This window comes from Onthophagus taurus, chromosome 2, assembly GCF_036711975.1.
Source record: "Onthophagus taurus isolate NC chromosome 2, IU_Otau_3.0, whole genome shotgun sequence".
Lineage (NCBI taxonomy): Eukaryota > Metazoa > Arthropoda > Insecta > Coleoptera > Scarabaeidae > Onthophagus > Onthophagus taurus.
Genome location: NC_091967.1, coordinates 105,918 through 120,108, shown reverse-complemented (window position 1 = coordinate 120,108; position 14,191 = coordinate 105,918). Strand labels below are relative to the sequence as shown.

At 31.5% G+C, this 14,191-nt stretch overlaps 2 protein-coding genes across 2 annotated transcripts in view; one reads left to right on the top strand and one right to left on the bottom strand.

Moving 5' to 3' along the window:
- Positions 1 to 4,320: 4,320 nt before the first annotated feature.
- Positions 4,321 to 14,191, bottom strand: part of LOC111415774 (goosecoid homeobox) — a 32,625-nt gene continuing 22,754 nt past the window's right edge. Inside the window, exon 3 of the mRNA XM_023047625.2 lies at positions 4,321 to 4,845. Coding sequence (XP_022903393.2) covers positions 4,657 to 4,845 — 189 coding nt within the window. The 3' untranslated portion in view covers positions 4,321 to 4,656. The remainder of the gene's footprint in view (positions 4,846 to 14,191) is intronic.
- Positions 6,399 to 7,326, top strand: LOC111419956 (putative nuclease HARBI1). The gene is made up of 3 exons (XM_071201537.1): positions 6,399 to 6,593; positions 6,655 to 6,852; positions 6,906 to 7,326. The coding sequence occupies exons 1-3, from the start codon at positions 6,482 to 6,484 to the stop codon at positions 7,292 to 7,294; spliced, it is 699 nt and encodes a 232-aa protein (XP_071057638.1). The 5' UTR covers positions 6,399 to 6,481; the 3' UTR covers positions 7,295 to 7,326.

The following is a 14,191-nucleotide window of genomic DNA, read 5'->3' as shown; positions in this document are numbered from 1 at the left end:
ATCCGTCGAGGGAAACATTTCAGCTGCTTCGATAGCGATCATCGACACCGATACTTTCCTCTTATAAAAGAGTATAAAGACCCATTTGCTAGCCCTTTTAGCCGAAAAATAACTTTAACCTTTTTTATTTTAATCATATCAAGAAATATTTGAAAATCATCAATAAAACTTGAGTTAATTTTTTTTGTTATTCGAAATTGAACGGAAAACGTTTTATATTATTGATAACTTATCGAGTCACTATTAAAAAAGCATGTCGTTGTAGAAAACATTTTGTAGAAAAGTTCAATTTAAAATTTCAATTTCGCGTTTCGAGCGTGTGGTGTACACGCGCGAAAAAGAAATAGGAAATACCCTATATGGTAGAGGGCACAAACGTAACTTGATGCGTACTCCAAAAATTTCATATTTTCGTGCTCGAACGGTTCGTATTTTGATATATTTTCATTGCGTCCCGTGTTTATCGTCGCACAACGTTCAGGTCACTTTTAGTAGACGAACAGCTCGGTTCCAATTTTTTTTTTTTTGAAATTTCGCGATTTTATTTCCATTCGTTCCTATTTTATGCGGAACGTTACATTTTCCATTTTTTTCCATTCTCGATGTACCCATCCCCCTGAACATCGTGCGGAACAATTTTCAATTCGTTTACGTTATATTTCATGTTCTAGTTTTCTAAATATTTCTTTTTTGAGCTTATTATTAACACATTTGCACTCAGTTTGCGCGGAATGAATAACAATTAGAACTAACACTAGAACTAACTATCTAGAAGTAACTGCAACATACTCTGCTAGTTTCTATTCTATTTCTGTTATATTCATCTATACATGTACAGGGTGGTTCAAATTCGATGTCCGAATAGGCTATTTCGAAAACTATAAGAGTTAGAAAAAAAGTAGCTTGCATGTCATGATCTCGTTTTTCGAGAAACTGCTAATGCCAAAAACCTCAAAGCGCTATCGTCTTTTGTTTTTCTCCTAGAGGCCAAAATTGAAAATATCGTAAAACCAGCAAATGCAATTATCTTGGTTATTATTATAGGTGGAGTATTATAACTAAGACATTATATGGACACTTTTTTACAGAGAATTTGATGACGTAGTTAAAAAAAGTTATTCGGTTTTAGATTTTGAAATATCATGACAATTTTCGTTTTTTTAAATGGAAACTACTGCTTATTCGCTTATTAAATTCGTTATTTTTTTCTGATTACAAAAATATAGGGTTCTACAGGTCTATTTCTTATTGTTTTAGAATAAAGCTAAAAATAAACTTTTTTTTAGTGTTGTCAAAAAAATTAAATTTACAGTTTCCTGTAAATTATAACTAATAATTAAAAAAACATATTTCTGATATTTGAAACAAATACATTTGTTGAATTATTTAATTTATATTTGTTTTACACAAAAGTTGGAATAGATTACATTATTTCAAATTTTTATTAATTTTTAATATTATTATTAAATGACTTAATAAATTATTGATAGATGGCGCTCATATATTTTCTTTTGAATTCAAATAAACATAGCAACATTTGTTTGTATACAAAAGAAGTGTCAAATTAAAAATCCTGTTTTTTAAGATGTATTACGAAAAGTTTAACATGTTAGAATGTTACATTATTAGAAAATAAAATATATTTTAAATAAATTTTTAGTAGAATAATTTTTAGTTATAGTGCCCCAATTTACAGGAAACTGTAAATTAACTTTCTTTGACGACACTAAAAAAAAGGTTATTTTTAGCTTTATTTTAAAACAATAAGAAATAGACCTATCTAACCCCATATTTTTGTAATCAGAAAAAAATAACGAATTTAATAAACGAATAATCAGTGATTGTTTCCATTAAAAAAAACGAAAATTGTCATAATATCTCAAAATCTAAAACCGAAAAATTTTTTTGAGTACGTTATAAAATTCCCTGCAAAAATGTGTCCATATAATGTCTTAGTTATAATTAGGGCACGGAACTTTTGTAACAAAACGATACGATTTCCCCCCTCCACTCGTTCTGATTAAAGGAACAGCATACTGTTCAGTGGGAAATTAAAATTTCAAGTTAGAAAAAAATTGTGTTAACAAAAATTGTTCCTGAAACAATTCTAAACAAACTTTGTCAACAATTTTTTTTGACCTAATCAATAATTAAAGAGATAACCTCAAAATAATAATTTTTCCACTTTTATACATAATTACACTTAGATGCTTAATTAATAGAGATGTAAAATTTTGTTATTAAGATAATTGATTCAAAATCGAAATTGAAACAAATTTTATTTAAAACATTTTTTGATAAAAATAATAATTATTGAGATAATTAATTTTGATAGCATACTATTCAGAGGGAAATTAAAATTTCAAGTTAGCAAAAAATTGTATTAACAAACACTGTTTCTGAAGTAATTCTAAACAAATTTTGTTAACAAAACTTTTTGATTAAATCAACGATAAGGATATAACCTCAAAAATATTAATTTTTGTAGCATACTGTTCAGTGGGAAATTAAAATTTCAAGTTAGAAAAAAATTGTGTTAACAAAAATTATTCCTGAAACAATTCTAAACAAACTTTGTCAACAATTCTTTTTGACCTAATCAATAATTAAAGAGATAACCTCAAAATAAAAATTTTTTCTCTTTTATACATAATTACACTTAGATGCTTAATTAATAGAGAAGTAAATTTTTTTTATTAAGATAATTGATTCAAAATCGAAATTGAAACAAATTTTATTTAAAACATTTTTTGATAAAAACAATAATTATTGAGATAATACTTTTGATAGCATACTATTCAGAGGGAAATTAAAATTTTTAAGTTTGCAAAAAATTGTATTAACAAACACTGTTTCTGAAGTAATTCTAAACAAATTTTGTTAACAAAACTTTTTGATTAAATCAACTATAAGGATATAACCTCAAAAATATTAATTTTTGTAGCATACTGTTCAGTGGGAAATGAAAATTTCAAGTTAGAAAAAAATTGTTTTAACAAACACTGTTCCTGATGCAATTCTTAACAAATATTGTTAACAACATTTTTTGATTTAATTAATAATTAAGGAGATAACCTCAAAATAATAATTTTTGAATTTTTATACATAATTACACTTAGACGCTTAATTAATAGAGATATAAAATTTTTTTATTAAGATAATTGATTCAAAATCGAAATTGAAACAAATTTTATTTAAAACATTTTTTGATAAAAACAATAATTATTGAGATAATACTTTTGATAGCATACTATTCAGAGGGAAATTAAAATTTTAAGTTTCCAAAAAATTTTATTAACGAACACTGTTCCAAAAGTAATTCTAAACAAATACTGTTAATAAAAATTTTTGATTTGATCAATAATTAAGAACATAACCTCAAAAAAATGTTTATATATATATTTTTTATTGAAAAAATTGTTTTAGAATTTAATTTAGAACAACTTTTGTATGAAACTTTCTGCTGAGAACGAGTGGAGGGGGGAAATCGTGTCGTTTTGTTACAAAAGTTCCGTGCCCTAGTTATAATACTCTACCTATAATAATAACCAAGATAATTGCACTTGCTGGTTTTACGATATTTTCAATTTTGGCCTCTAGGGGAAAAACAAAAGACGATAGCGCTTTGAGGTTTTTGGCATTAGCAGTTTCTCGAAAAACGAGATCATGACATGATAGCCTATTCGGACATCGAATTTGAACCACCCTGTACTGATTTTCTGGAGTAAACTACAATGTTAATTGTTGGACGTCATTGACAAAGATATGTATTGCTGTGATTATCGAAATAATTTTTTGATAGTGAATTGTAAAATAGGTACAATGTAATTATCGAGGTATTAATAACAAAATGTTTATTTTAATTGAATGAATGCGAATTTCCAGCCGGTTTGTTCGAACTCGTGGTGCTGTTGGGGCATCGAGCGCTTATAATTTTGTTGGTAAATAGCGAGTGAATAATTTTTGTCGACGTTTTCGTCCGGCAGGGTACGAAAATTAATTTACGAGCCGACGAACGACGCGGTCGTTTCGGTTTCGATTGGCGGAACCCCGAAGCCCACCCCATGAAAGCCGCGCGCGTTGCGAATCAAAAGTTAATTTGCAAACCGGTGCATACCAAGCGCGCGATTTTTTTTCTGTGTTGTCGGTGCATTTTATCGCATCGAATGAATTGTTAAAATCGTTCGATGAGAGAAACAATTTTCTACGGTATTTGTGACAAATTTTATTAAACGATATCGACAATTTAGAAAAAAGTTTTTCATTTTTTAATTACAGCCTTTTATTAATAAAAAATAAAACAACATTATTTTGCTAACTGAATTATTTAATTAAAATTCAAATTTTACGTACATCAAATTTACAAGCGATCATTTTAAGTCTTCGTTTACAATTGCTTAAAATCATTAATTTATTTACAAAGTTGTAACCATCGTCATTTCATTTTTCTTCGCTAACATTTAATTTTAAATTCATGTTTTTAAGCGTAATTATGAATAGTATCTGTTAAGAAAAATAATTGTAGTAATTCTTTTAAATAATAATACATAATACAAGTAGTGACTAGAAAACGTATCTTCATCATTTTCTTTTTGGAAATTAATAGAAAAATTATTTAATTAATTAGATGGTTAACATATCCCTTTAATTATTATCTTATGCCACCTCCAAATCCGACGAATCTTCATCACTAAAAACCGACGTTGAAACCGACTGTTGATGCTGTTGTTGCTGTTGATGTTCGACAATGTTCCTACAAACGTCGTCTTCTTGTAATTTTCTCAACCGTTCTTGTTCTTCACGTTTTTGTTTCCTCCACTTTGCTCTTCTATTTTTAAACCAAACCTACGACAAAAAAACAAACATTTTTCATAAATAAATATTTTTTATAATTAACATTTTCGATTTTATTATTAAATAAAAGACATGAAAAAGTTAGAGCCGAAACTCGAAGACGACGACGGGACGTTTAAATATTATCTCTGTCGTTTCGGAAACGTGGAGTAGTAAAAGAGACGTTGTTGGGTTTCCCGTTCAATCGGCGGTTAAAGGGGGATGGGGTTCTTGGGGACAGGGGTTTCCCGCAGGATAAATAACACGGCCGAGAGTAAAGCAGTTTAGTTAGTTTAGGAAATGGAGCGGGTGTTTTCGTAGCGGGATCCTCGTCGTCGTCGGTCCTCTCCGAGTCCTGACAATTCCCGTTCGCCGCCGATTCCCTCGGTTTTCAGTTCGATTTGATACAAAAATCCCCCCAGCATGAGATTTTTATTTTTTTACCTTTTTACTTACTTTTAAATTCAAAAAAAGAAATCAAACGTTATCGGTATTTAGAATGAAATATGAAGGTTATAATATTTGAATTATTAAAAAAGGGTTTTGAAGTGAATTTAAATCAGTTTTAGTCACAAAAAATAATTAATCCATCTTAAGCCACGTTTATATTGAATATTTGCTGAGATTTATTACTACTTTATTAGGTGGACACCTCACTGCGACCATAGAAAAATTTATTCTCCCTACTATTTTCTGGTACATTCAGCGCTCCCATGGGGATTGTGAGGGAACTAATTAGGTTAAAGCGCGAAATTTAAATATAGGTATTTTTATACCGGTTTATACCAATACTTTATTTTGAAGAGGTCAAGTACATTTTACGAAGAAATGCAAAAAAATATGAATTTATAGTTTTTCCAAGATAAAATTCATAATTTTAAATATAATATATATTGCTCTCATTTAAGAGCGCCAATTTATCTATCGGATAAACTTATGAAGAGGTGGTAAAACTGGCCCTAACTTATTTAAACACTTAACTAAAGGATATAAAACACTAATGCCCGTTTGCACCGCAATAGTTAAGCGTCGCTTTACGCTAAGCTTTCCTTAAATTTTGAAATCGGTTTGCACCGTTGTTTAAGCTACGCTTATTCTCAGCTTAATTTAAGCGTTCAATGTTCGGAGTTTACCGGTTAAGCGTAGCTTTAAATTACGTGAAAAAAATTATTTGTCATTGTGTGACGTGAAAATTGTGAAAACATGGATATTTTTGACGACGATGAAGATATGTTTGGAAATGATGCAGAAATATTAGAGATTGTTGATTATGGATTTCCTAAACGGATATATCTACGGCGCAATCATTTTGAAGATTTGGATAACCTTACATTTTTTCAACGATTTCGTTTAACAAAGAATACTGTTTTAAACATTTTACCACTAATTGAAGAAAAGCTTGAATATCCTACAGACATGTACGTAAAATATTATGTAAATAATAAATATGTAATTAATTATTGATTCTTTTTGTAGAAATAACAGCTTAAGCCCTATGGACCAATTATTAACATGTCTACGTTTTTATGCTACAGGTGGACATTTGTCAACCATATCAAATTTTATGGGGACTCATGTTTCTACATCATCAAGAATTATTAAAAATGTTTCAATTGCATTAGCTAGTCTATCTCATGCTTACATAAAAATGCCAACAGAAAATAATATTCAAAAAATACAAAGAGATTTTTATAATATTGCATTATTTCCAAGTATTGTAGGATGCATTGATGGCACCCACATAAAGATACAATCTCCAGGTATATTGACATAATTCAATAAAAAAGAACCTTAACTAAATAAATAAATAATATATTCTAGGAGGAGAAGATGGTGAGATATTCAGAAACAGGAAAGGCTATTTCTCTATAAATGTCCAAGTTGTGGGAGATTCTGACCTTAAGGTGCAAGATATTGTAGCACGATGGCCAGGATCAACACATGACATGACTATTTATTCAAATAGTAGAATACGTGCTAGGCTAGAAGGTGGAGAATTTAGAAATGGAATTATTCTAGGTAAATTGTAAAATGACATTCCTTGAACCATTAACATAATTACCATGTTATAGGTGATAGTGGTTATGGTGTAGGTAAATATCTGCTAACACCATTACAAAATCCAGAAACTGCAGCAGAAAAATTGTACAATAAGGCCCATATCACAACACGAAACTCTGTTGAACGCTTGTTTGGTGTATGGAAAAGGCGATTTCCCATATTAGCATATGGAATTAGGTTAAAATTAGCCACTGCTTACGCTGTAATTGTAGCATCAGCAGTACTACATAATATAAGTATTAGTATGCATGAAGAAGAACCCCCGGAACCTGATATAAATGCAGATGAATTTGAAAATCTAATTCAAGTAGGAAATATACCAGAAGTAATTAATGGCGATAATATTCAAGGAAATGTCAGAAGAAATGAGATGATAAATTACTTTAACCGTCTATTATAAAATATCAACATTATTATATAACATTTATAAAAGATTAAATTAATTTATTAAATCTTCATTAATTCCATCCATGTAGTCTTCAATTACAGTTGTTGTTGTTTCTTCAGTATTATTATTTTCTGTTAAGCATGGATCGATTGGATGTTCTTCCACATTCTGAATAAAGTCACTATCAAATTCATTTTGGAACCCGTACAACGTTTTCTTGTTGACTAGGGACAACAATAAACCGTCGTCGGGTTCAATAATCGTGAATTGTTTTCCTCCGCCTGTTGTGTATATGTGTTTTCTTTCTTCTGCTACTTTTTTTCTTAATATTTTTTTTTGATTTTCATAATACTTTTTCAACGAATCAACGCTTCTATAACATGAATTTGGCGACTGACTGTTAAATTCGTCAGCAATAACTTTCCAAATACTTAATTTTTGTTCCGCAGACACACAGTCTGTTTTTCTGTTTTCGATAATGTTTTTGTAACTGGAAACTATTGATAATAGTACTTCCTTTTCGCGGCAACTATAGTTAAGAGAACGCATTCTCTTTTTCTTTTCCACGTCCATTCTTATTCGGAGTTGTAAAAAGTACAAATTTCGCACACTAACTTTGAAATGTCAAAACCAATTATTAAAAAAAGATTATCGGTAATACAGTTTCCCATTTTCACCGATTTAGTGCGTTGTTGCCGAGTTTATTTTTGCTTTACTAAACTTTCTTAAATATATTGCGGTGCAACGGATTACATTTAAAGCTTGGCTTAAAAATTAAGGGACGCTTAGTTAAGCAAAGCTTAATTCAAAAACGGTGCAAACGGGCATAAGCCAAAGGAAAGTTATGAAGAATATTTGCTTCTACAACGGTGTTATCACCAGTTATCACACCAAACGACAAAACAAAAATGTGACGTTTGCTTTCACCTTTGACTCCTTTGAGTTTGACGTTACATATAAATTTTTCTATGGTTACAAGCGCTTTGTTTGTGTAGATAATGCAGATTGCTACAAATTCAGTCTACAACGTCATCCAGTGGATTGTGAGGGTACTAAAACCTGGGTCTACATTTTTATAGTAGTGAGATTGCACACCATGACGGCGACTTTCTTTGAAAGAAGGTTTCCGTTATTTTTGCTGCTAAGCGAAGTACTGCCAGTTTATTAGGAAGGAGAGTATTCCAGGTTGGAATAGTAATAATATTTGGCAGAGTGCTTAGATGAGCGTGTAGCGACGAGTTTCATCATCTTATGTTAGTTGGAGGTCGTTATCAATTTTTCTTGATCTTATTGTTAGATGAAATCGCCGTAATTAATGTATCGTGTAAGTATACATGATCGCAAGCCTCATAAGAAATTTAAAGCATCGAGAGGATGCAAATTTTATTATTATATGATATCGTACAAATGATTTGAAACGGCTTAAAAGCTGCCGAAGCACAGTGGTAAACCAATATTACAACAACATGGAATTAATATCTTAGTGCTAAGAATATTTGGTTACTTCATTAAGCCGAAGTCACTTGCGGCCGAGGCGTTACAGTTACATAAATATCGTTACAATATTGGGCTACATATTATGGAGCTTTATCTAATGTTGTATCGCTATGATGTTAATTGTAGTGCCTCGGCCGCAAGCGACCTAGGCTTAATGAAGAGAAATCTCCCTGAAGTTACCCTGACATTAAGTCAAAGTATGGCCATTTTATTAAGCCGAGGCGCTACAATTAGATAAATACCGTTATAATTTTGAATAATTCTTAAAGCTTATTTCTTAATTTTTTTCTCAGAAATTACTAAATTTTCGAAGAACATCAGAGAGACAAAAAAGTTTTAGAATAGTTTTATCTACCTAACTGAAATTTTTCCAATGTATTTATCACCTTCATAAAAAAAATCTAGGCAAAAATTGAACGGGGGTAGTTATGTTTAGTAACTTAGAGGGGAATATTGAAAGTACAAATAGGATCAAAACGTGCTCTATTAGGAGCTAAACTTATTCCCCAAATTTTATTTTCCTAGTATTTATGGTTTTAGAGGGAAAAAAAAATAAACCAAAATTTTCCGCCATTTTTGGAGAGGTGCAGCTCCCTAGGGGAGCCGAAGTCGCCCATGGTTCATACAGGGTGTCTCAGCGAGACCGGTCATTAGACGTTTCTGGGGTTCTCTTCGTATAAAATATTTTCAGGTTTCTTGCACTTCCGGTTATACCGGAAGTCGCCACCTACTTTATTTTTTTAAATGGAACACCCTGTATATTTTTACATATTTGGATTTGTCTGTTTTCAAGGTTTATAAATAACTTTACTTTTTGCAATTTGATTCGGCCGTTCTCGAGTTATTCGAATTTTTCTAGAAAAATCTGCTCCAGCGGGCATTTGTTCAAAAAATCACAGAACACTCGATTTTTGGGATATCAATTTAGGATTGTGAACATGCTTAAGCAACATGATGGAGTATGTTTTGGTGCCGAGAACTGCTGTCTAGAACGTTTGGTCACTTTACTATGGCACGTTAACTTTTCAAAATTTGGAAGTACCATAACTTCATTTTTTTAAATGGTACCCCCCATATTTTATTTCTTAGTTGTCTTCGGTGGTTCATTCTACATCTTTTATATCCCATATGTCCCATACCTAATATTAATAGTTTGGGAGATAATTAGGGTTTTTTGAAAAATGCACACATATCATATGGATATTTAGCCTAGTGTGCCATGAAAAACAAGCCTTCTCAATGAATTCTTGTCAAAGACTCACTTGTTTACGTCACTTGATGCATGTGAGCTAATAATTATCTGTTATGTCCCTTAATATTAGTACTGAAACGAGTTAAAATCGATAACAATAACGAAAGTAATATTTACACAAATCAAGAAATTCTTAATTTATATTTTATGCATGAAAAGCGCGACAAAGTTCGTAGTATGATTCCCAGATCTTCTTTGGCAGCTCAAATTGAGGTGTTGGGACTGGGCTCGAAATAAGTCAAGGTATTCACCTCTTCCGTTGCATTATCTACTACATTTTTTGGTCAGTTTAACACGTGATTAATTCGTCCAAAACGCAAAAAATTTGCTTCTATTCTTCTAAATTTACCTTTTGTCATCGGAAATAAATGTGGATAATTTTCATTAAACATTCTGCAAGTTCTACTAAGAACTTTGTCGCACTTTTCGTGCACAAAAAATAAATTATGAATTTCTTCATTTGTATAAACATTATTTACGTTATTAATATCCATTTTAACTGGTTTTAGACTCACAAGCATCAAACAACCTAAATTAGACTTTGACGTTTATCAATAAGTCATTAAACATTTGTTTTCCATGGCACACTAGGTTAATATCGATATGATATGTGAGCATTTTTCAAAAAACCCTAATTATTTCTCAAACTATTAATGTTAGGCATAGGACATATGGAATATAAAAGATGTAAAATGAGACGCCGATGACGACTAAGTAATAAAATATGGGGGGTGCCATTTAAAAAAATGAAGTTATGGTACTTCCAAATTTCGAAAAGTTAACGTGCCATAGTAAAGTGACCAAACGATCTAGACAGCCGTTCTCGGCACCAAAACATACTCCATCATGTTGTTTAAGTATGTTCTGAATCCTAAATTGATATCTCAAAAATTGAGTGTTCTATGATTTTTTTAACAAATGTCCGCTGGAGCAGATTTTTCTAGAAAAAATTAAATATCTCGAGAACGGCCGAATCAAATTGCAAAAAGGAAAGTTATTTATAAACCTTGAAAACAGACAAATCCAAATATGTAAAAATATACAGGGTGTTCCATTTAAAAAAATAAAGTAGGTGGCGACTTCCGGTATAACCGGAAGTGCTAGAAATCTGAAAATATTTTAGATGAAGAGAACGTAATTGATAATACTTAAGTCTGTATTCTCAAATTTTTGGTTTGGCCAGAACCCCAGAAACGTCTAATGACCGGTCTCGCTGAGACACCCTGTATATTAAAGTACCCTTAAAATTCACTAAAGAATTACCCTGTATAAATAACAATTGTATACCGTAGCTTCAAAATTTTATATATTACAAACACTGCAAAATTTGACACGGTTTTTGATTCTGATCGGTTAATAAAATATTGAGTAAAATCTGAATGATTAAAAGCGGATTAATACGGTTTTGAATTTTGCCGTGTCGCGAAGCCGATAATAACGGACCTCGTTTCGTTGCCGTTGTTCGCAGAAGCGAAATTAAACGCAAAATCCAGACCCGAATCCAACCCAAAATCCATTCAAATTATTGGTCCTTTTGTTTAGCTTCGGCTTTCGACATTGCCGTTCGTTTCAAAGCTCCATGAAATATGACGTGGCGCTATTACGGGATTAATTGCATTATTAATCCTCGTCGCGTCGTCGCACAGTATTAAATCAAAATTCACCCGATTTCTTAATCATTTTATTTTAATCTTTGAAATGTGTGTAATATAGAAGTTGACAAGCCGCTTTAAACAAATTTTTGTGTGGTCGAAACGGTAACAAACCGTTTAATTTTCTTAAGTGGATTACAAAAAGGTCGATTTTCTTTCTTAGTTCCATTGACTTCAAAAACCCTCCATAGTCGGTAGTTCTTTTCGAACGTATCCCTTCGTGGCATTAAAATTTAACGTTATTTAACTCATCTTTTAACTTTTTTCTAGTTGGTATAGTACTTTGAGGCCGACAAACACCGAATAGAAACTTAAGTCTCCATCTCGGTCTCCACGGGGATTTAACCGCTTTACGAAAAGATAAAGAAAGAAAAATAACTTTAAAAAGTAGTTTAATTTTAATTATTTTCTTTTATCTAAAACCAAATCAATTTAAACCGTTAAAAATGTTTCTATTCGGACTTTTTTAACATTTTCAAATTTTTGTATTCTTCATGGGTGTTCTTTTTATTGACATTTCGATAAGAGTCCTTCAAAAATCCTCCAGGAATCTGTTGTCGGTTCTGTTTTTTGTTGTCGATGTTGTCTTAAGACTCGAACGGTCCTCAATAGCGACGGCCTCAAATGTTGTTCGTACACGACGAAGTCGATTCGTGCAGACATTTTTTCAATCTTTGTTTGGGCTCCTTCTTATTCTTGTGTTCTTGTCGAATTTCATCTTTCTTATTGTTGTTCTTCGAGGAGAAGGTTTTCGTTACAGTCTATCGGTAACGTAAACATCGCGCACGGTGGTGGTGTCGACGACGCATGGTTTACACGGCAAACACGACCACGTTAAGTAGATAATTACTTAGAACTTCCAGCAGCAGCAACCGTTGAAGAAACCAAAAGACAACATCGTATTCTGTTGACATTATTAAGTATTTTTATCTTTACAGAAAAAGAATAGTCAAGTCAAGTCAAACATTTTTTGGTTTAAATTCAAAATTAACACTTGAAATATAAAGTTTTAGTTTTGATAAAAGAAATTAAACCGTATTTTAAAATTGTTACTTTATTTTTTATCTTAATACTGTATACCTAATTATTCATAGTACTTTTCAATTAAGTAGTATTTTGATAAAGAGATTCTGTTACAACATGATTACATACACGAATAATAATTAATTATTCTAATTGAGTTGTTTGGTTTCAAATACCCTTAAGTCCAAATTTTTCGATTTTGAGAAAACGGCAAAAAAGTATTTTGGGATGATTTTGGCGTTAATAATTCAAACATAATTTATTTGTTATTAGAAGACTTACTGAAGTTTCAAAAATTCTATAACCACGTCTTTTGAAATAGATATAAAAATCACAAAGTGGATTTAAAAATGGTGTTTGGTTGCGTTTGCTACCAAACTGTGGATTAAGGCTCATTTGAATCTGAACAAAATGGATTAGGCATGAATTGAAAGTGAATCAAATCTCTTTGTAGCTAATAACAGGAAACTTTATTTTTTGAAAGATATGTTATTTAAAAACTGTACTTAAAAAACTCTTAAACTGTAACATCAGGTATATTTTCGGTTGATTCACATAAACTAGGCTCTTCGTCCCCACTGTCTTCTCGAGAATCGCCAGGAATATTATTGTTCTGAAATTTTCCCAACACATCTCTATAATAAGCCAAATTTTCTACCGCTCTCCAGTTCTTTCCATAATGTTTGCTTAACAAGTTATTTACATCTCTCATTTTCAGATCTTTTGGTTTCACTCCGGTAGGAATTTCTTTTGACTGGATATTCATGGCGGTTTGGTTTTTCCTAAAAACTCCTTTGAATGTTCCGGTGTCTGAACGGTAAGATAACTCACCTCGAATGGTGATGGCGTTTTTTTGCCACGTCGTATAATATATCTCTTACATTGGTTAAATTTAAAATGCCACTGAGACACTGGCTTAAGGATTTTTTGACCAGCACCTTTCCAATCACTATCGGGAACATCTTTTCCAAGTTTAAAAACAGTAGCATGTTCTTGAAAAATATTTATGTACTCTTCTGGCATTACAATTTCTTATTTCTTTTTCGATAGTAGCAAAAACCCTGTCAGGTGGAATATAGGAGTGCCCAACCACTGGGAATACCAGCTCGATTGTTCTAATAGAACTGCTTATACTGCTTAGCCATTTGAACAACATACATATCATAATGGTATTTTTATTTTGGCCGCCGCATCCATCGGCGACCAATCGAAGTGTATCTATTCCCTCTAAGTTACTATTGTTTAAAGTGTAAAAGACGCAGCTTGCGATTTCGTTGGCGCCCTTGGCATGTTCATCTTCAGTCCACGTGAAAATTTTAACATTATCTTTTGTTAACGGAATATGTGAGTGCCCCACTACAGTAGTGAAGTTGTAAATGTACAGTTGTCTACTATAATAGGTACTTTGATCTGGTATTTTGGGCAATACCAAGTTTTTCTGACAATCAAAAGAAATTGTCAGAAGGCCGTCCCGTTTCTCTTTTA

What these genes read in the sequence shown, in the direction of transcription:
- LOC111419956 (XM_071201537.1), top strand. Translation starts at nt 6,482, where the DNA reads ATGCCAACAGAAAATAATATTCAAAAAATACAAAGAGATTTTTATAAT. An exon ending in CATAAAGATACAATCTCCAG is followed by an intron (nt 6,594 to 6,654) that starts GTATATTGACAT and finishes AATATATTCTAG; the next exon opens with GAGGAGAAGATGGTGAGATA. An exon ending in TAGAAATGGAATTATTCTAG is followed by an intron (nt 6,853 to 6,905) that starts GTAAATTGTAAA and finishes ACCATGTTATAG; the next exon opens with GTGATAGTGGTTATGGTGTA.